Genomic DNA, 21678 nt, shown 5'->3' on the forward strand with positions numbered 1-21678 from the left:
ATTCAAATAGGTCCGACCTATTCAAATAGGTCCGACCTATTCAAATAGGTCCGACCTATTCAAATAGGTCCGACCTATTCAAATAGGTCCGACCTATTCAAATAGGTCCGACCTATTCAAATAGGTCCTACCTATTCAAATAGGTACTTTTTCTGTTTTGAAAATTCTTACACTGTTGTTGCAAATTTGCCCATATACCAAATCTACCTATTCAAATAGGTCCTACCTATTCAAATAGGTCCGACCTATTCAAATAGGTCCGACCTATTCAAATAGGTACTTTTTCTGTTTTGAAAATTCTTCCACATTTGTTGGACTGTTGCAAATTTGCTCATACACCAAATCTACCTATTCAAATAGGTCCTACCTATTCAAATAGGTCCAACCTATTCAAATAGGTCCTACCTATTCAAATAGGTCCGACCTATTCAAATAGGTACTTTTTCTGTTTTGAAAATTCTTACACATTTGTTGGACTGTTGTTGCAAATTTGCCCATACACCAAATCTACCTATTCAAATAGGTCCAACCTATTCAAATAGGTCCTACCTATTCAAATAGGTCCGACCTATTCAAATAGGTACTTTTTCCGTTTTGAAAATTCTGCCACATTTGTTGGGCTGTTATTGCAAATTTGCACATTTTCCTATTTAAATAGGTCATTTCTGCCTATTCAAATATACTTTGTTACTCGTCCCTACGAAAACTTCTACATTTGTGGGATTTCAATACAAATTTGTTCGTGTACCTCTTTATTATCACAATGGGAAGATTCGTGGGGCAACAAGGAGGGGGGTCAAGGTAACAGGGGAAAAAATAGAACGGATACACAGACCTGAAACTTAGCTCCCAGTTACAAGCTAGGCTGTAACGCCTAGCTTGTAACTGGGAGCCAAGTTTCACTTGGCGTTACAACACTTGGCATTGCAAGCCAAGTGTTGCCACCAATAGTAGGTAACTTTTCTGTTGTACCTACTATTAATGTAGGTAGATGTTGCCTACTTGTATGTAGGTCAATGTACTACCTGAAGGTAAGGTAATTATCAAAAGAAGGCACCAAACCGGGAAGGCTATGTAGCACCATCAAATGTGCAGGATAATCAGAGGGCGCTAAATATCACCAAGAATGCTAATACGAGCGCTTTCCAATACGCAGCACCAAGGAGCCCTCTCAAATATTAGAGGGGCCCCAGAATTGAATTATAATTACTGGTAACAACCACTGTTTACACTGTGCCTACCATACTTAATACATTACAGATTTTAGTAATTTAACACTTCAGACATTTAAATATTGATCTTTGCAGGGTAAATAAAGTATTATCAAAAGTCACCATGGCAAGAAAGTTAATATAGGGCAAAATAAATACTTTTTACATGTACGTAAAGTGAAAACGCTAACTCTGATTTTAGACAATACATCTAATACTTTAATTATATGTACCAGGTATTTCCTTTATTAGTAGCAAGATGTTGGTCCTCATACAAGATTTATTTACAAGTACCATTCAATTAAGATTCGCTATCTAAATTTTTCACACTGAACAATTTCTGCCAAGAAAAAATGGACCATCTTCTTCGCCGATTGACTTCTTACGTCACTTTATGAATGATGACGAATCGACAAATCACCAGCTATTTCCTCAATGCCGCAACCTGCAACAAAAAAAAAAAAAAAATTACTTTAAAACTCTTGGAACTATCCCCTACCCTGCCTATTAGTAGCGAGGTCGGGGAAACAGTAGTTCATTATATGAAGAATATCTACAGGATATGAAGAATAAATGTGTTTAAGATGTTCTGATGGTTTTATCGAAATGGCTAATGTTGAGGAAAAAATAGTTCATGAAGGTACTACCTATGTATTAAACGTAAAGTGCCTATTAAACCTATTAAACATAATAGGTACGTTTAAACAGTGACTAGTTTATACACTGGAATGTTGGGCAAAATTTCTGGAGCCCATAGGTTGTATGTGACTTTCATTCCACAAATTCAAAAGTTTGTAAGAATATTTACTTTTATTGGTATATAACCACTTGCTGTGGTAAATCTCCAACATTTGTCTACATGGTAATTATACTATTTAAAACCTACGAGGTCTCGTGTGTACTGGTCAGGAACAGTTCTCGTCAGGTAAACAGTCAGGATGGGCCAGCATTGTTGCCGCCGGAGGATGCTAGTTGATTGTGCACCCCATGCTCATCCTGTGAGGGGTAGCGCAAAAAGGATTACAGAGGGCACAACAGGTCTTCAACAAACCTCAATGGACATTACATTAACAATTTCATCTATCCTTCACACCTTATAATTACAATGTCAGTTAAATACAGAAAATGTTCTATTTCCAAAGTTATATATTTACTATAAGTCATTATACATTAATTCACTTGATAAATTTCCTCAAATCTTCGGGGGAAATGATTACCAAGACAAACTACCTTAACTATATTTTTTAACAAAAATTATATATATATTTAGTTTTATGTATAGTGTGTGCAGATGTCAATCCACTGCCGTCACCAGTCAGTATCATATCGCACCAATAGAGACCGAATCACTATATTTCTGAACCATCCAGCGCTGTTGCCCACGTAATGAATTTTAAGTCGTCTTCCCATGCAAGGTCGACAAATTCCACGCGTCTCCCTCAGGCGACTCTTCCAAACGCCGAATACACTGCTTGCTGTGGTGATCGTATTTATGTTTATGTCCCTGGACTGAGCGAAGCACTTGTCTGTGCACAGCGAGCCGAGCACCGTTTCTGTCGCTGGACTGAGCACACTGTCCACATTTATTCGTGCTCTTGTCTCGGTCGGCGACTGATTGGCTCTCACTTCCCGCCACCAAACGTGCAGTTCTGGGCCAAACAACTGTCGTCGGCCTCGTTTCCTTCTGCAATGGTTTAACACAAAAGATTAATCACAATTTTGAACTTAACTGTGCCCATTAACACATCCTGCTTGCCATAACACTAGTCAGTACCTTCAGTAGTACATATATTCATTTTAAAGTTTTACTATTTCATGTAGTTTATCTAAGTTCCAATGATCACACTATCAAATTTGGAGCCATTGGGATGTTTAGTACACTCCTAATTACAAACTGGTGATAGTGAACAAATCATCTTTGAACCTAGAAAGAAACTGAAGTAAAAAAATTTTTTTACTCCAATATAATTTACATGCAAACATATCAATACAGTATTTTATTTATTTTAGCAATTATAATTAATATAATCTAACATCATACCAGAGCTAAAAGTAACATGGTACGTCATCAGACTAGACCTGTCAATATATATACCAAAGAAATTTTAACAACCTCTCTTGCAACTTTATACTCAATTAGAATATATTTAAATAAATAATTTTAAAAGAACTCAAATAATAAACCACATCCAGTAAGTCATATATACTTAATACAGCCTGCTAAAACAAATATATGCCAATTATTCTGGAATATAATAGTACAAGTAAGTATCAAAAGGCGGCACCAAACCGAGAAGGCTATGTAGCACCACCAAACGTGCGGAGTAATAAGAGGGTGCTAAATATCACCAAGGATGCCATTACGAGAACAGAAACGCACAAGGCCAACGATATCAAAAGTAACCGATTCACCAAAAATTCTATGGATGGACAATTGACCGCGAGGGACGGTTGGAAAGCAAGATACACGCTCGTCCTGGAAGTCAGGACATTCAACAAGAATGTGCAACGACCGTAAGAGGAACAATGCAATATGGACAATAAAGAGCAGGGCGGTGCTCCATTAAGTGACCGTGAGTTAAACTTGTATGGCCAATACAGAGCCGTTTCCCACTGCCGGTTACGGTAGTAGGAGGAAGGCCACAGAGACATGACTAAGAGTACGCAGTTTGTTACCAGTAACGGAAGACCAACAACCCTGCCAACAGGCAAGGATGGTGGAATGAATGACTGGGTAAAAGCTGGAATAAGGAATACCTTTACGGGAGATGGGACAAGTGCGGATAGCTTCCATAGTGGCAGCATGCACGCTCATTTAATGAAACAACAACATGGCTGGGAACCCAGCAAAACTCTACCGACTTAAATTTACTGGGAATAAACAGCCAATGTTGAATCTATGACCACCGCGTGGACCGGATTAAAGTGACCCTAAAGCCATGAGGGCACTACGAGAGTCAACTACCACCCCAAAGGAGGATTGACAAGGAGAAAGCAGGAGACGAAGAGCAGAGAGAATAGCATAAAGTTCTGCTGTGAAGATGCTAGCCTCCGGAGGAAGGCGACACACATAAGAGTGGTCAGGAAAAACAGTAGCAGCCTACACCGTCAAGAGACTTAGAGCCATCGGTGAAGATGGAAACGGAGTGAGTGTGAAGAAAAGTGCTTAAGGAAAAGGCGTTTCAGAATTGTAGGAGGGGTAAAAGCTTTAGTGATGAGGGTCAGGGAAGTACAAAATTTGGGAAGGGGGACCCTCCACAGGGGCATGGACGGGACAATATGAGGAGAAACATTGGTAATACGAATCAAAAGAGAATCTTGTAAGCGAGACAAACGGACAGAAAGAGGAAGGTGGTGAAGAGGAACAGGAACTACAGGATGGGTAAAAATCAAAGCACGACAGAGGCGAGAGTGAGTATACTGAAAGGACCATGCAAGATAACGAAGACAGTAGCGATCACAGCGGTCCTGGAGAGATAGGAAGCCAGTGTCAGCGTACAAGCTGAAGGTAGGAGTTGAACGAAAGGCACCAGAGCTGAGGCGCATCCCAGTATGGTGCAAAGGATCAAGACGGTGAAGAGTAGAAGGAGAAGCAGAAGAGTATGCAGGGGCACCATATTCGAGTTTAGACAGGACGAGAGAGGAGTGCAAATAGAGGAGCGTGCGCCTATCTGCTCCCCAAGAAGTATGGGACAAAACCTTAAGTAGGTTAAGAGCCCTAGAGCATTCAACTCTGAGGTAAGAGATATGGGGCGACCAAGACAAACGAGTGTCAAAAATTAACCCCTAAAGCTTCGCAGAATCTTTGTACACAAGGGGATGACCATGAAGTGACAAAGAAGGACGAAGGACGACATGCTTTCGATTAAGTCATAGCACAAGTCTTATTTGCAGAGAACTTTAAGCCTTGATTGGTGGCCCAAGACGACACGACATCAATCGTAAGTTGAAGTTGCCGTTGAAGGAGAGGAGAATCACCACCACGACAGCAAAGAGTTAGATAGTCGACATAAAGAGCGGAGAAAATGCCAGAAGTAAGGGAGGAAAGAAGACTATTGAGGGCAACCAGAAAAAGAGTAGATCAGAACACTACCTTTGGGTACACTCTCGTATTGCCGAAAAGAGGCAGAGAGAGTGGTACCAAGCCTCACTAAAGGAATGACGAGAGAGGAAGCTTTGGAAAGTTTTACGTTTCTGACTCAAAATAGACAGGTGTTCAAGCAACAACGTACTGGGCGACAGACTCAATTGTCTCAAGAGATGATGAAAGGGAGTGAACATCATGAAGATTGCTGTTAGGATGATGGACATCAGCCTGGATAAACAGGCGGCGTGGAGGGCCAAGAGACAGGGAAAGATGGGAAGAAGGATTGGGGAAAGAAAACACAGGAGACATGGCCGACTGGGTAGGAAGGGGGGAACTTCAGATGGAGAACCAGGAGGGGGTCCCTTCGGGACAGAACGTAAAGGAACAGGGGAGGTGGTGGTGGGCGTGTTCGGGACTAAAATCTAGAAACTGTTGAGAGACCGAGTATGGTGGGAATGATGAGGTGAGGTAGAACGCAACACGAGCGTAGGATATGACAGCAAAAGGGGCGAGATGGCGAACTTGGCATCTTGCTTCAGGAAAAGGCTGACGCTCCCGGTGTTTCAAGTTGAGGACGGCTTCCTCAAGTTTGTAGTGTATACACGAGCAGAGAAGGTAGGGTGGGCCTCACTGCAATTGAGACAGCGAACCTGGGGAGAAGTGAACTCGGACTTTTAGAGTGATCATCGGCCCCACAGATGGGACAGATACACAGTACTTGAGCATTTGAGGACACCGTGCCCGAACTTCCAGCATTTATTGCAAAATCTAGGAGAGGGAATGTACTCCTGAACAAAGCATCAGGCACCAGCAAGAATTATAGAGGGCGGAAGGGTCCTACTATCAAATGTGATTTTCACAACTCTAAGGGGCTGACGGCGACGACCACAAGGGGGTCGAGTGAACGTGTCTACCTGGAGGACAGGATGGCCTTGGGCTTTGGGGATATGTTTAATATCTTCATGGCAGCCTTTTAGGCCCCTAACACCAGTTGCAACATGGTGCGGGAGGAGAACAGTGCCAACAATGACATTTAATCAAGCGTTTTTGGAGATCCGAACAGGGGTCTCCCCAATGCAAGACAATACGGCTAAGCAGGTAGCTGCACCCGGTGAAGGAGCAGCGACGACATGTGTAGCTAAACGGGTGGAATTAAAAGTAACAGGCATCCAACGAATCGATAAGGTGTTTATGGAGTGAGAAATCGTCAGGTGTAGAATCCAGAGAGAGGAGTTCTAAGTATTTAGCCCATGAAGCAGGACCAAACAAGGCTTGGTACTTATTAGTATGGGAAGGGATCGTTAAAAAGGTGTACTAGGCACAAGGAGAGAGAACCACGCCAGGTGGTCACCGTTGGGGGCGTATGGCTCGACCCAACCACAGAGGAGGGAGGGGAGAGGAGGAGAGTAGTCAGGAGGGTCAGAGGAGGAGCTAGGTCTGAACCCAATGTAGCAGGGAGGGGGGGGGGGGGGGGCTACAGAGCCCGGTCTTCCAACACAGTCCGACTCTGAGGCTTGGTCGTCTACCCCACGAGCCTAAGAAGTCAGAGGAACACTATTCAGCAAAATGAAAACGATAGGTTATACTTTCATTCACGAATGTGCACCCGTACCTACCATAGAGCCACAATTAGAGGCAGGACACCCAACAAGAGACATTACACCCCACAAACGCCACCTTAAGAACCATCAGTCCGTCAAAATCGGGTTCAGCAACCGGGTTCAGCAACGAAATGGGTTTTGACAATAAAAGGGTCTCCTCACTTGAGACGTTGGGTTCTACGGGCAAGAGATTATGCCTCCCCAAACACTCGGGCATCAAAACAGAAGAAACCCGGTAGAATAATCAAAACTGGCAAAAGGTCGGCAGGAAATGACAATTAGAAAGGAGAAGAGGCGGGGGGGGGGGGGGGGGGAAGGAGGAAAATGAAATTAGGAAAAGGAAAAGATTTCTGGCACAATTGGTGAAGGCAGCAGCAGAAGTATATGGCATCAAAAGGACAGAGGACTTGACTCGTGAAGCATCACACACTGGCAGCCGCCCACCAAGCCTTCTCACGGCGACAACGAGCCAGAAAGGAAGGGGGGTATAATAATACAAAACATTATATACATCTCCCCAAAACAGTTCTTTATATTGGAAAAACGTAAATTCTAGTTTTTTGTAACTTTCCAATTCGACATTCATACAAAAGTAATGCATTCAAAATAAAGGTTTGAATAGCAAATTACTATAAAAGAAATAAAACGAATTTGGTCTTAACATTTAAATATGAATATATTTATCATCTTTGAACCATTTGTAAACTACCTGTTTTCTTACCCTAACTCCTACAAAATAACCAGTAAAAATCTGTTATTTAGAAAAATCAATTAATGTAATGTGGAACTCTCCTGACTAACCTGACCCACTATTGGTCATCTTTATGAGGCGCTTTATATGCTAGGATGTGGATAACTTAACTATTTAATTTTAATTTCTAGCGGACTGTACAAAAAAAAGGTTACTCTACACAGTTACCACAGTGGGGTGTTACTTATTAATTATTTGAATTCAGATGGTGCCGTATTTATTATTTGATTTAAAGCATTAGTTCTGTTACTCAAGGTTCATTTCAGATTAATCAATTTATTTTATTTACTGCACTGAGAATTAGAGTTAGCAATAAACAAAATTCTTACCTAAGAAAGTCCATAGACCAGAGTAAGCTTCAACTAACTTCGTCCATGGATGAGAAAGAGCTTCATGGGGAATATACGAGTCAGACAAGAGGCCGCCAATGTTAATGCTTCCTTTCCTGCCGACAATCGAATTATTAGAGTGGGAAAATTCACAATTTATGTAATTAAAGAATCCGTGTTTCATCACTTTTTAACTTCAATTTGAAGTAATTATTTTCACTTGATTATGGTGATGTCCTACAGGTGACCACGATCACTCCAAATACCTTGTATACACAAGAAATTGCCTTAATGATATTAAATGTGAGACAGTGTAGTTACCTCAAACGAGGCTATTGGACCTTCAGGCAACTAATGCAAGGATTTTGACAACGTCAAAATGTTATGTCACCCACGTGGGCCGTGTTTATATCCATAATGGATATGGAAATATCCAAACCCTCCCCCCCTCCCACTTTCCGAACTCTTAGTCAGTGCGAGGGTTAATAATTTAGAAGTGGTCGCTAAATTCTAATTAAGTTAATATTAACTATGTATCTATACAGTATTAGATTTTATCTCCTTTTAGTTTAATAACGAGACATAATAGAACATCGGGGAGCTGACCTGACCCAGCAGAGAATTGCGTCAGCCCTCAAGGTATACTGCCAAGTATTTAATTTTAATTCTATTATTTTAAGCAGAAAACAAACTTCATAGCAATTTAATATTTAGTATGAAAGTGCTAAATGTGTAAATTATTTCCAATATATATGCATTACTAGAAGCAAAAGATGAAAAGCTTTCCTCTATCAACGTAACTGAAATACGACTAAATGAACCCTTTAACCAACAACAGTACACACCTTAAATGGTTACACAGCTATTCACATCTATTCACAAACTTACCGCAATGCACCAGGCCTCTTAAGACTCATTCATAATCTACTGCAAGAGCCAGAATCTGCCTCACATAAGGCCAACCTGAGAAACGGAAAATTCAAACAATAACACACGTGCAACGAAACTAGTGATTGCATTAAGTAAATTTGCAATTCCTAGACAAATGAGGCTTACTATCAATACTACAGGGAAAATACCCCGATTGAGAACTTTGCCCTCAATCAGTTGGCTTTCTCCAATGTGTTTGCTCCCTCTGATGAAAAAGTAGGACTATACTTACCAAGTCCATTGGATATCTATGCTTTGACTGGCATTTAATTCTTCTCTGTTGAATTAATCTGCAGGTCCGCTCGTATCATACCTTCCTCGTCAACATTGACCGCTCATCCTTTCATCTATCAGTCGCCCCACTGTTAAAGATAGAAAACTGTCACTGTGGCTCACATCCTATTTTAATTGCACTGTACATCAATCACTGCAGCACACCACTCACTGCCTTTGGTGGGTACTACATGTGCAGCGTGACTATTGTGTCTTTGGGGATGGCTGTTACCATGCTAAGAGTAGCCTAGGTTAAGATTCCTGGCTCTAGTCTGATGCTGAACTAGCAGAGGCAGTACCTGCGGATGTGAGCTCTAGGCTAAAGGCCTTGACTTTCAAATTCACTCTGGTCTTGTATGAAAGGCCTTTTTTTCCAATATACTTTGAATTACAGGGTTAAACCTGGTTGATGCCCTGTGTGTGCATTGTTTGTTTGGAGTTATATGTGGGAAAATATCTCATACCTAATGTACAGTACTTGTAACCGATTACAGGTAAATTTCCAGATCTTTTCTACTCTTAAACACCAGCCTGAGGGAGGATCGTCTTATACTTTGATCTAAAAGGCTGTTTGAAGTGGTCCACAGACTTGTACAGTGCAACCCGAATTAAATGAACAATATGGGACCAATCTAAATTCGCTGCAATATGAAGGGCTCGTTGCAATAGGAGATGCCTCCACGAGGCACATATTTGTGAACGAAAACCGGCAATCTTAAAATTAAAAGGAACCATAGAATTTGGTTTTAAATGTGCTCAGTGGCTGTCTCAAGGCCTCGACTCTTAATGTTGTGTTCTTTTTACGAAAATCTTTAAAAATGTGATTGGAGAGACGGGATATAACCACCCTGCTGTGGCGCAGCCCCAACATGGGTACTGGAAGGAATAGCCCTGAATACCTACCCAGTTCTCTTATGTCACATGTACTGGTCAGGAACAGTTCTCCACCCCCCCCCCCCTTCCCCAAGCCAGGCCCCTTCCGTCATGTGCCCCACACATTCAGGCTGGGCCACGACTATCAAGATCTGCAAGTCTTGGGGTAAAAATGAAGACAATACCTCGTCTGTATTCTCTAAAATGTAAATAAATATTTTCAGTTTTATGTACAATATACATACATGTCAATCCACTGCCGTCACCAGTCAGTCCCAATAAAGCAGCCCGTCTTCCAAACGAAGACCCAAAAGTGATTCCATGCACCCACCAAATCTCCTGTTTATGAAGGAAAATCGGTTTACACGACTCGACTGATTTCGTTGGAATATATCCGGAACAAGTGCTTCACTGACTAATTTTGTTCGAATCACAACGTTATAAATGCTTCACCCACGTACTACAAATACAAATAATGGCCAGCAGAACCTAAACACCTAACCTATGCCTATATATGCATAATATGCTATTATAATAATTTATATTTGATAAAGTTCCTGTTTTGAATGAACAGCATGTTAAAATTTATGAATGCGTCTGTGGGGTCAACCGCTGGATGTAATAGACTTGAGTCGAGGACGGGTTGAATAAGGACTTAAATCACTTTACATTTCTGTACTATACCAAGGTAGAAAAATGCCACATACCTCCCTCAAACGCCGAGCCAACACACTGCTTGCCGGGGGGGGAGCACGTTTTCGGCCTTTTGTATCAATGGACCACAAGCCTAGTACTTTATGCTTCTGCCACTGGACCGAGTGGAGTACTGACTGCCCAAATTGATCCGTGCGCTTGGTTTCTAGGTCGGCGACTCTGATTGGCTCATTTGCCGCCACCAAACGTGCAGTTCTGGGCCAAACTGCTACAACAGGCGGCCGGCCTCTCTCTCTTCTGCAACAGTTCAACACGTTACAAGATTAAATCACAATTAGTATCGTAATTTTGGTGCGCTGAATACACAAGTACTTTATAATGTGGCTTTCCGAAAAAGCCACATTAACAAAGTATATTCATACCGTAATACTCTACTGTGTATAGGGTATTTACATTCATACCCTAATATTTCACACGCTCTATAGCCGATTTCTTTGGCCAAAATTGTAATTTAAACCAGTCATATGAAGGACACCTACAAAGAGAACCTATCTCCTAACGTATTTAATCACATTGGTATATTTCCCCACACTCTGGCCTCAAAAGCTTATTTTCAGAGGAAAACAGGTCCATATTTGTGAATGAAAACCTGGAAATCTCAAAATGAAAAATATAATAGGTTTTAAATGTGCTGAATGGCTTTCTCAAGGCCCCCTAACATTTCTATTGTTGCGTCCATCTACGAAAATCATTAAAAATGCGACTGGAGCCACAATGAGTCACCATACCTCCCATACCTTAGCCTCAAAATCGATTTTTCAAAGGAAAAAAAAAGGTCCAAATTTTACTGAACCAAAACCTCTGCAACTTGGGAGAAAAAAAAATTGGTTTTAAATATGCTCGGTGGCTTTTCCAAGGTCTAACTATTTCATATAATGTTGCCTCACTATGAACTCAGTCCTAACAAATTGATAAAATCCCCCACATCCCCAGTTTCAGCGAACTCTTGCTCGTCGAATCACGCAAGTAAATTGGCATGAAAAGTGTTCTCCAACTGGAGATTAGTTGAATTGAGATTCCTCTATTTGGTGGGTGGGAGAAGGTTGATGAACCAGGGACCTCTGATGTTCATACAGTGTTCTATGATTGTGCTTTTTCTACCATATCTCTCATTCCATTAAGTTTATATTTTGTTTTGTATGAGACCTGGTCTTCCATTACCTTCCATGTATATACTATATGATACCCATCTTGTATTATTTCTGAAAGTATTTTGAATGCTTTGAGACAGTCCTATTATGTCTATGCGTACTGTACATGTTCTCTGAATTCCCGCTATTTTATCTAATGTTTTGAAAGCGAGTACTGAGCAGTAACTCAGCAGAAGTAGAACAGCACAAGTCATTTGAAGAATAGAGGCATTGTGGTGGAATCCCTGAATTTGAAGGTTTCACAATCCACCTTAGAATATTCTGGCTGATGCTATGTTTGCAATGTTATGCTTTGCAAAGTTATGCTTAATAATCATTAGGTCATCCGAGATTATTCCCCGATTCATTACGGGACTTTTTATGAGATCTGACTAGCCTGTATTTCATAAATGTTTTACAATTCTACCTTATCCAAGTACTGTACTATAAAAACTCAAATAAGAATTCTGATAAATCTGAATCTTTGAGTAACCCAAATTAATTTGAGTTAAGATTGTTTAACAAATTCAGATTACCAGATTTTGCTATAGAGATACGGCTTTTAGTACGGCACTTTAGTTTATAGTATGGCTTTTAGGATCAAAGGCGAGCCGACACTAGTTACGTGAACTTTACTCCCTCCTTCAGATTTGTCAAAGGCACTGCTATAGTAGAGAAGTCAGGAACAAACTTACGGTAGAATCCGGCCATACCCAGGAAACGCAGGACCACCTTACGTGTTGAAGAGGTCGGGTACTGAACGATGACTTGCGTTGTTCTTCAGGAAGATCCATCTTCCATCAACCACACGTTCTAAAAAATGTTAGATATCTTAAATAACGATTTATGCACATCGACTACCAACCGCGCTTGTTGAATAGCCGATAAGAATGCTTCCATATTCCGCAAATGGTCTTCCCAGCTGGAGTCTTAAATCAACTCATCAATGTAGACCACGCCATTCTCTACGTCGCGTAGTATACTAGTCATTAATCGCTGAAATGTAAAGGCGGCATTTTATATATCAAATGGCATAACTTGACAAAAAAAGACCACCAGGAGTCACAAAAACAATCACGCTCTTTCAGAAGTACCTGCCAATAACCCATGAGGTCAAACTTCGTTAGGCAATTGTACAGAGTATTGATACCGACAGTATCAATACTCTTCTATGCATAACCCATAAATAGTTTTTATCACAACGATGGTATATTGAACCAATTAAGCCCAGAGTAGCCTTAAGGGATGGTCCGATTATTCGTTCCTCTACTTCAACTGATTAAATTTGCTACGTTTTCACCGGCAATTTTAAATCAAGGAAAACCAACAAGCATTTTATAACCCCGTAACTCAAATACCATAAACATACACGAAACCGATTTTACCTTTATCATAACCACCATTTGTATAACATACGTCAAGGCAAACTACAGCTACACAAACCCTCCAAAAACTCTCACATCCGGAATGAACGTCATAACAATTACGCAATATAGGCAAACATTACCAATCTTTCCCCTCACTATCCTCACTACAATTCCACTCCCTTATATGAAAAGGATAGGTCTCAAACCGCCTTGGCATGACCTTCCTGTCCCCGGTCATGCCACTACAGCGACCATTAGTTTTGAAAGATCACCGTTTACTTATTTACCTACAATGTTCTGCTACAATAGTAGTCAAGGCCTGGGGGGGGGGGCTCTATAAGCCCATAAAGCCTGACGCTTAAAGTGCACTTACACCTATAAGTATAAATCGTGCTGTGGTGTGTATCTTTTTATGCACTTTACGTATACAATTCAACCATCTGTGCCCCAACAAATAAGGTAAATTTCACTCGCCTTCTAGATAACATTGGGACGTGCAAGTCTCTCCTCCATGGCTACTCTGCCGCGTGCCCTTGCTCGCCGTCTCTTATGCTGACTTGTGGCACCAATACAAACTTCATCTGTGATCCGGCCGCCCCGCACCCTTCCACACGCTGTACTGCATCAATGAAATGTTCTCAACATGAATACCCATCTAGTAATCTTAAGCCCTGAAGCCATCTTATTTGCAAGTAAAACTTTGAAGTTTACTTGTAACCTAGGAATACCTTTATTTTTTTATTAAAATCAAGATTGAGGTTGAATTCTGAATATTTTCAGCTTTGCCATTCTAACTTCCTTCAGGCGAAGATCACAAATACAATACAATTCATGTCTTGCAGCTCCGACTAGGTGGTTCCCCCCCTTCATACTTCACCCCAGTCATAACGCCACCAGGGCCATCACCCCCCCCCCCCTCTTAAACCTTGTCTGTACAAATACCATTGCTAAAATAAGTGATTAATCCCATTACTCTTCTTGTGGTCGCACATGTGTCCACCCTAGTCACATTTCCGGAGTTACAGCTGTCAAGCTAGGATTTACTGCCAAATAATTGCCTAGCCCCTATTCAACCATTAGTACGTGGAACACAACATTGAAGGTTACTGTTCTAGGGAAAACTATGGGAGCGAAAATGGCTCAACTTCATTCTTTCAAATTCAATGCCACACTATATACTTCCGGCTACACAACGATAAGCAAGAGCTGAAGCTCTCAAGTTAAAAAAATTCCTGTACTTACATTTGACCATAAAGACTCCTCCAGACTTTTTGCTTGTACCTCCACTACCGTCGGGGCATTATCCCGCTCGCTACACAATCAACAAAAGCTCCAACATGCCTCCGTCACCGTATTCGTCCCCCACTACACAACTCCAGATGTTAAGATCGTGGTAATGTCAAGCCTTGTGTCGCTAGTCGACCACAACCTTACATCCTATCAGCGTAATCTTAAACATGTCTTAAGATTTTTAGGAGCACTTAAACGTTACCTTAGTCACACGCCCATGTAAGTTTTACATTCGACTGCCTCTAACCAGTCACATGTGACATGTTAATGATTGTTATCAGTTATGAAATGAATATGTTTTAAATATTATGAATGCCTCTGGAGGGGGGGGGGGGGGCCGCACCTTGTTTCAATGAACCTAGGAGCTGTGCTGCTAGCCTACCGACCTCTTATCTACGTGACAAGTGTACACAATTAACATGGCTCACCTTGAGGCTGTAGTGTGGGGGCGAAGGTAGAACCAGTCTTATGTAAAATAGGTATCACTTCATGTTGGTGTTGAATCATCGTCCTGTCGGCGAGGACCTATGCCCCAATCAGTCGTATTACCTGGAAGAAAAGGGGGGGGGCCTTAGTTACCGAATGCGGCAAATATAAATGATTAATGCATTATTCAGGCCTTAACAATAGGCTACCTAAACACTTTAATTGTAAGTGGCAGTTTCATTGATATTCGTGCTGCAATACTTTAACGGCAATAAGGGTGATAGAAGTAATTTAGGTAAACTGCAGAGGTATGGTTAGTTACAATGTGGGTTGGATCCCTTTAAAAGGGGGGGGGGCCTAGTAGTAACCTAACTATTCTAGCCAGACTTATAACTGCTTTGAAATTACAAGCTAGACTGAAGGAGCACCATTCCAAATAATTGTCATAGGGCACAGTCAAGCCTTGCATCAAACTTCATATTTACACCCTCTATATCTGCATTTTTAGTCTACTAAAAATTACAATAGTTATTTAAATGCTGACGTACATCACTTGCCTTGTGCATCGCACCTAATAGGACCATCCTCCCTTGATAACTTGTTAAAGGTCCTATAAACCACAGCCACCTGCACCATGATTCACTCTACTTACATAATAATAGTTGTCTGCTCCACTGGGACAACTCGGCCACCTGCTTCAGATCGACATGTCCACACTGCTAACAAGAGCTTCACCCAGGCTTCAATTGTTACCATCCTAAACTTCATGGCTGGAGTGGGCTACCTCAGCCCTGTTTCACTGTTCCCAACATCCACATCTTCAGAACAACCTCACTGTCGTTGCAGCAGCCACACGAAGTCTGTAATAACCAGGAAAGCAAGATTAATGAAGATGACAATATATATAGTAAAGATTAAAGATATTTTAGTACTGAATATGAGTCAGGACTAAAATATACTGCGTATGTACACCCAACACGGGGGTATACAGCCTTGAATTAGATATTTTGCCCCTAGCTAATCGCGTTTTGAGGGTGTATAAAGTATGTGTATCCTAGGGTCTGTTGGGGCCCCAGCGACCCATCAACAATTGGGTTCCAGCACAGGGACAACAGACCACTAACACTACCACACCTACACGACCCTCTTACAGGAATTCTAGGGGCAAAATAACGCTCAGCTGCTCCTCCACGAGCAGGTGGACTCAACAGCCAATCACGTTTCTCCTTTTCAAATGACGTCACGTTCTCGCTAGCTGTACTCTCATTGGTCGGCTCGACCTAATTGGATACCCTACTAATTCAAATGAGATATATTTATTGAAACTGAAATATATACACGGGGACGTATTACACCCCGCTTCTCGGTGTATACACACTGAGTTTACTTTAGTCATGGACTATGTTTAGGGCTAAAGGTATCCCTGGTGCTTGGTAAACTAGTGTACTGACGTTAATAACCATCGATACGGTGGTACATTAAGGACAACACCTTTTTCGCACTTTTAAGTTTTATTTAAATTATTTTAATTCTTTTTTCTTACAATCAATAATATCAAAACATTGGGACAATGTCAACAATATTGATCAACATAGAGGCTCACTTTATTTTATGTTACGCAGAGCTGCCATTGAACCACTGGACTGTGGTTCAACCCTCTGCTTAACAACAAATAAAGTAAGCCTCTATGTTGATTAATATTGTTTACATTGTCCCAATGTTTACATTGGATATTATTGATTGTAAAAACAAATTATTGTATTTTTTATATTTTCTATATATTGTTTCTTATAAATGTAGTACAAGTATTTATGAACAAATATGAATTGGAAAGCCTATGACTCGCACGGATCATTAAAAACCACCCTGAGCACGTCCCTTTGAGAGTACGTCCCTTTGTGAGCACGTCCCTTTGAGAGTACGTCCCTTTGTGAGTACGTCCCTTTGTGAGCACGTCCCTTTGTGAGTACGACCCTTTGTGTTCTTTCAACCTGCTCAAGTGGGCCCTACTGTGTGTATTTAAAATATGTATTAATATCAATTGTTACAATTATTTCTATCCTATGCTTTACATAAAGCCCAATATTGGCGTAGTACACAATATGTTAAGCTGCTCGCGAGCGTCTTCTCCCGTTCTGGGTCACCCGGCTTACTGGGTTAGGTTAGGAGAGGAAACTTTCCAATAATGGTTTTCATTATATGTGTAACAAAAAGGAGGCTTGGATGAGGACCGGGTAGCAGGGACGCTAAGCCCCGAAATCATCTCACGATAACCATTTGTCGCAGGTCGACCGGAACCTTTACATCTCTTCCACGTATCAATTTCAACAGTTGTCATATTAATGTTAAACTAACCATTGGTTGCATGACTATGCTAACGTTTCTATAAATATCATGATTAACATTTAAAACAAATTAACCTATTTAATAATGCTACTGCAATTAATGAAATGTTTGTTATTAGGTAGCAAAGGCCCTTTATTTCTCCAGTTACCTTAACGGGGGCAGGAAGCCGACGGCTTCCCACCCCTCCGCTCTGTCATACCAAAAGAAATAAATCTATGTACCCCGGTACCGGATATTAGTTTAGATTAGAACCTCCTAACTTACAAAACAAAAACTACCTCCTTCCTTGTCAAAACACATGGGGGGGGGGGTTATCTTGAGATGATTTCGGGGCTTTAGTGTCCCCGCGGCCCGGTCCTCGACCAGGCCTCCACCCCCCCAGGAAGCAGCCCGTGACAGCTGACTAACACCCAGGTACCTATTTTACTGCTAGGTAACAGGGGCATAGGGTGAAAGAAACTCTGCCCAATGTTTCTCGCTGGCGACTGGGATCGAACCCAGGACCACAGGATCACAAGTCCAGCGTGCTGTCCGCTCGGCCGACCGGCTCCCTCCGGGAGGCGGGGGGGGGGGGGGGGGAACAAAACACAATCAGTTTTTGCCACAGTCCGATAAGGCAACTCTACCAATATTAGAAGTAAACAACTGATATGCGGCTATAAACTCTACTTTATATTGAAATCATACTTATAACAGGCAGGGCCACCCCCCCCCCCCCCCCCCCCGTCCGGAAATTGTAGATCCATCTGCCTATTTTTTCCGGTAATTCCTTTTAAACGCATTTTGTGTGCAATAACACCATGGTCACGTTTGTCAAAGGCTTTTACGAAATCTGTGTAAATTACATCAGCGTTTTGTTTGTCTTCCATAGCGTCTAGTGCCATGTCATAGTGGTCCAGCAACTGTGACAGGCAAGAGCGCCCTGTTCTGAACCCGTGTTGTCCGGGGTTATGGAGAGGCACTCACAACGGGACGTACTCACAACGGGACGTACTCACAAAGAGACGTACTCACAAAGGGACGTGCTCACAAAGGGACGTGCTCACGTGCTTTACAGAGACGTTAGAAAGAATTTTTTCAGTGTCAGAGTAATTAATAAATGGAATGCACTAGGAAGTGATGTGGTGGAGGCTGACTCCATACACAGTTTCAAATGTAGATATGATAGAGCCCAATAGGCTCAGGAATCTGTACACCAGTTGATTGACGGTTGAGAGGCGGGACCAAAGAGCCAAAGCTCAACCCCCACAAGCACAATTAGGTGAGTACAAAGGGACGTGCTCACAAAGGAACGTACTCACAAGTTAACGTACTCACAGGTCAACGTACTCACAAGGAAACGTACCAACAAGTTTTTTTTTTTTTTTTTTTTTTTTTTTTATTATTTTCTACCACAGACGTGGCCACACATTTACAATGCTAACCAGCATATATACATTTTCTTCTGTCCTCCATGGACAGGGTTAGAGAAGTGTTAAACATACAGTTCAAGGGTTTATTGAACACTCAACCACAGAAGGTGATTCGGTGCTTTTAAAATGCTAAGCTAACCTACATACGTAAATACAAAGATACACAGATTTACGTATGCCCTACATAAAGTATTAGATGTGTCTTTTACATAGTGTCATTAATGTACATTCACAAAGGTGAAATGTAATTCTGATCAGCTTCCATATATGCTTTATACCCATACATATACATACACACACACATACACATACATATATACACACATACATGCATTCACATACATTTGTCTCATTTACCCTGACAGGGTGAGGTAGCTGATAAAGAAACTAGTGTGCAATTAAGCACTTAATCACTGAAGGTGATGAAGGTGCTTTTACAAGCTCAGGTTATATAGCTACATCACATACATACATTGTATGATTGATACATTACATGGTCAATTTTGGATACAAGTCCAATATATCATCAAGTGTTCCAGTACTCATATAGTAACTACAGAGTTCAGCATACCTTAGCCCAGGAGGGCGAAAGTCAGTCAGTATGGGACATTCTACAATATAATGTTCAAGAGAGTGCATGTTTTCTCTTTCACAAAGTTGACACATTGTGTACTCGACATTTGGGTTTTGAGAAAGCTGCCAGATACGTCTATATCCCAGGCGTATTCTGGCCACTATAACATCACATTGCCGGGTTCTTGTTCTATTAGTCCCATATGTGAATGTCTCCTCACGATATCTATCATAATATTTAATGCTATAACTTTCAGGTCTTTGAGAATTTGTTAGGTCGGTGAGATTTTCATTAGGTATCTGTTTAAGTATTCTCTTTGTCACTGCTAATGAAACACCCATATCAATTTCTACCACTGGTTTTCTGCAAGCTGACTTAGCAAGCATATCAACAGTGTCATGCCTTGAGATGCCAACATGTGATGGTATCCATAGGAATTTAATCTCAAATCTGTTTTCTTTGGCAGCTAAAACATTCATTCGAATATCACTGACTATTTTCTGGGTGTCACTACTATGTGCGTTCAATGCCAGGAGTGCACTCTGCGAGTCACAGTATATAAGTCCACTGCCTTTGTCTTTTAAAAATTCAGTGGCAAGGTATATGCCTGCAAGTTCGGTTTGAGTTGTACTTGCCCAGTCATTGACGCGCTTCATTGCTGTATGTACGAGAGAAGATTGTTCAAATATGTTACATGCACATCCGGTACATCGTCCACCTTCTTCTACAGAGCCGTCGGTATAGCACTGATAAACATCGTTACCCATACTCTGAGTACTTTCAGTGATGCTTTTCAGTGTTAACTGTTTTAACAATGTAGTGTGCACACTATCTTTCTTGGGCGCATTTACAAAATCAACTGATAGATCCCAGTTATCCCATGGAGTAATTGGCTGATTAATCATTAGTCGAGTTGGGTACATATTTAATATTTTGATGGAGTTGGCTACCTTGTAGAACCAATATACATAATCAGATTTCGTTCTTCTTCTATAGACCTCAGGTGAGTGTAGCATATTAGAAAGTTTAGCTTGAAACTTCATGTGTTGTCTAGATCTACTCAATGCCTTCACGCCGAAAACTGTGCTAATAGACAAGATTCTCTCACTTATGGTAGGTAATTTTAACTCTGTTCTCATATTAACTATTCTCGTGGACTTTGGAGCCCCAAGGGTGAGACGCATAGCTTCATTTTGCAAGGTTTCAAGAGATTTCAGCTCTTTGTCAGTATACAGTGTGAGATGTAGAGCATTGTAGTCAATCACAGAGCGTATAAATGATACATAAAACATTCTAGCAAGTCTCACGTTAAGCCCATGATTGACACCAACAAGGACCCGCAAGGGCTTTAATCTCTCCCAAAGTCTCCTCTTGAGAGAAGAAAGGTACCCAGGGTCGTTAATGGGGACACCAAGGTATCTGTAAGACTCGCAGTTCTCAAGTGCTCGCCCATCTATATGATAATTGGGTGGTGGAATACCACATGGAATGAGGGCACGAGTTTTCTGTACAGAGATAAGGAGGCCACATTCCTCAGCTCTAGTAGCAAAAGCGTCGAGCAGAACTTGCATTCTAGGCTCGGACGGACCTCACTCTTTTGTTTTCTGCCAGTCCCAGCGCGCGCATGTTGAACACGCACCCAACAGTAATTACGGTGAAAACTGGGTGAAGCGTCCGTCCTAGAAACTCGAACAATTTTAATTCCAACATACATACGTAGGGAAAGGAGATGAGAGAGAGAACCTAAGCAGTAAAGTAGGGGATGGCGAGTGCGAGGGGGTTGGGGGTAGAAAGGTTGGCCGGAGAGGAAGGAGGTAGATAGTGAGAGGAAGGAGGTAGATAGTGAGAGGAAGGAGGTAGATAGTGAGAGAAACAAGGAGTAGTATAAGGACTAAATGAAGGAACAGGTCTAAGACCTCGTACAAGTACCAAACACGCCACTGGACCACAGAGGCTAGACATGACCCATCAGCCACTACACTAGGCTTGGGCCTGGTCACTGACCACCAGACCGGCTGCCCAGACCTAATCTCTCCCAGGAAGTCGTGGGTGGAGTCTTGTCTTGCAATAACATCCGAGGTATGTAGCTCATTGCTACACACACACGCACGCGCGCGCGCGCGCGCGCACACACACACACACACACACACACACACACACACACACACACACACACACACACACACACACAGAGGGGGGGCCTCGTAGCCTGGTGGATAGCGCGCAGGACTCGTAATTCTGTGGCGCGGGTTCGATTCCCGCACGAGGCAGAAACAAATGGGCAAAGTTTCTTTCACCCTAAGTGCCCCTGTTACCTAGCAGTAAATAGGTACCTGGGAGTTGGTCAGCTGTCACGGGTTGCTT

At 41.7% G+C, this 21678-nt stretch overlaps 1 protein-coding gene across 8 annotated transcripts in view; it reads right to left on the reverse strand.

The window, feature by feature from the left end:
- Positions 1–755: 755 nt before the first annotated feature.
- LOC123762286 (uncharacterized) overlaps positions 756–21678 on the reverse strand; it is a 146812-nt gene continuing 125889 nt past the window's right edge. The window contains exons 1-11 of one of the 8 annotated variants that reach the window (XR_011229863.1): positions 15635–16263; positions 14985–15105; positions 13741–13885; positions 12765–12895; positions 10763–11006; positions 9142–9271; positions 8868–8942; positions 7980–8095; positions 2442–2895; positions 2098–2207; positions 756–1656 (exon numbers count right to left, since the gene is read on the reverse strand). Coding sequence is in view for 4 of the 8 variants with exons in the window: in XM_069332853.1 (XP_069188954.1) it covers positions 2145–2207; positions 2544–2895; positions 7980–7993 (429 nt within the window). In the remaining 4 variants the exon portion in view is untranslated. Of the gene's footprint in view, positions 1657–2097; positions 2896–7979; positions 8096–8867; positions 8943–9141; positions 9272–10762; positions 11007–12594; positions 12713–12764; positions 12896–13740; positions 13886–14984; positions 15106–15634; positions 16275–21678 lie in introns of those variants that run through there. The other 7 variants (XM_069332853.1, XR_011229864.1, XR_011229866.1 and 4 more) reach the window with 7 other exon arrangements.

This window comes from Procambarus clarkii, chromosome 28 (genome assembly GCF_040958095.1).
Source record: "Procambarus clarkii isolate CNS0578487 chromosome 28, FALCON_Pclarkii_2.0, whole genome shotgun sequence".
Lineage (NCBI taxonomy): Eukaryota > Metazoa > Arthropoda > Malacostraca > Decapoda > Cambaridae > Procambarus > Procambarus clarkii.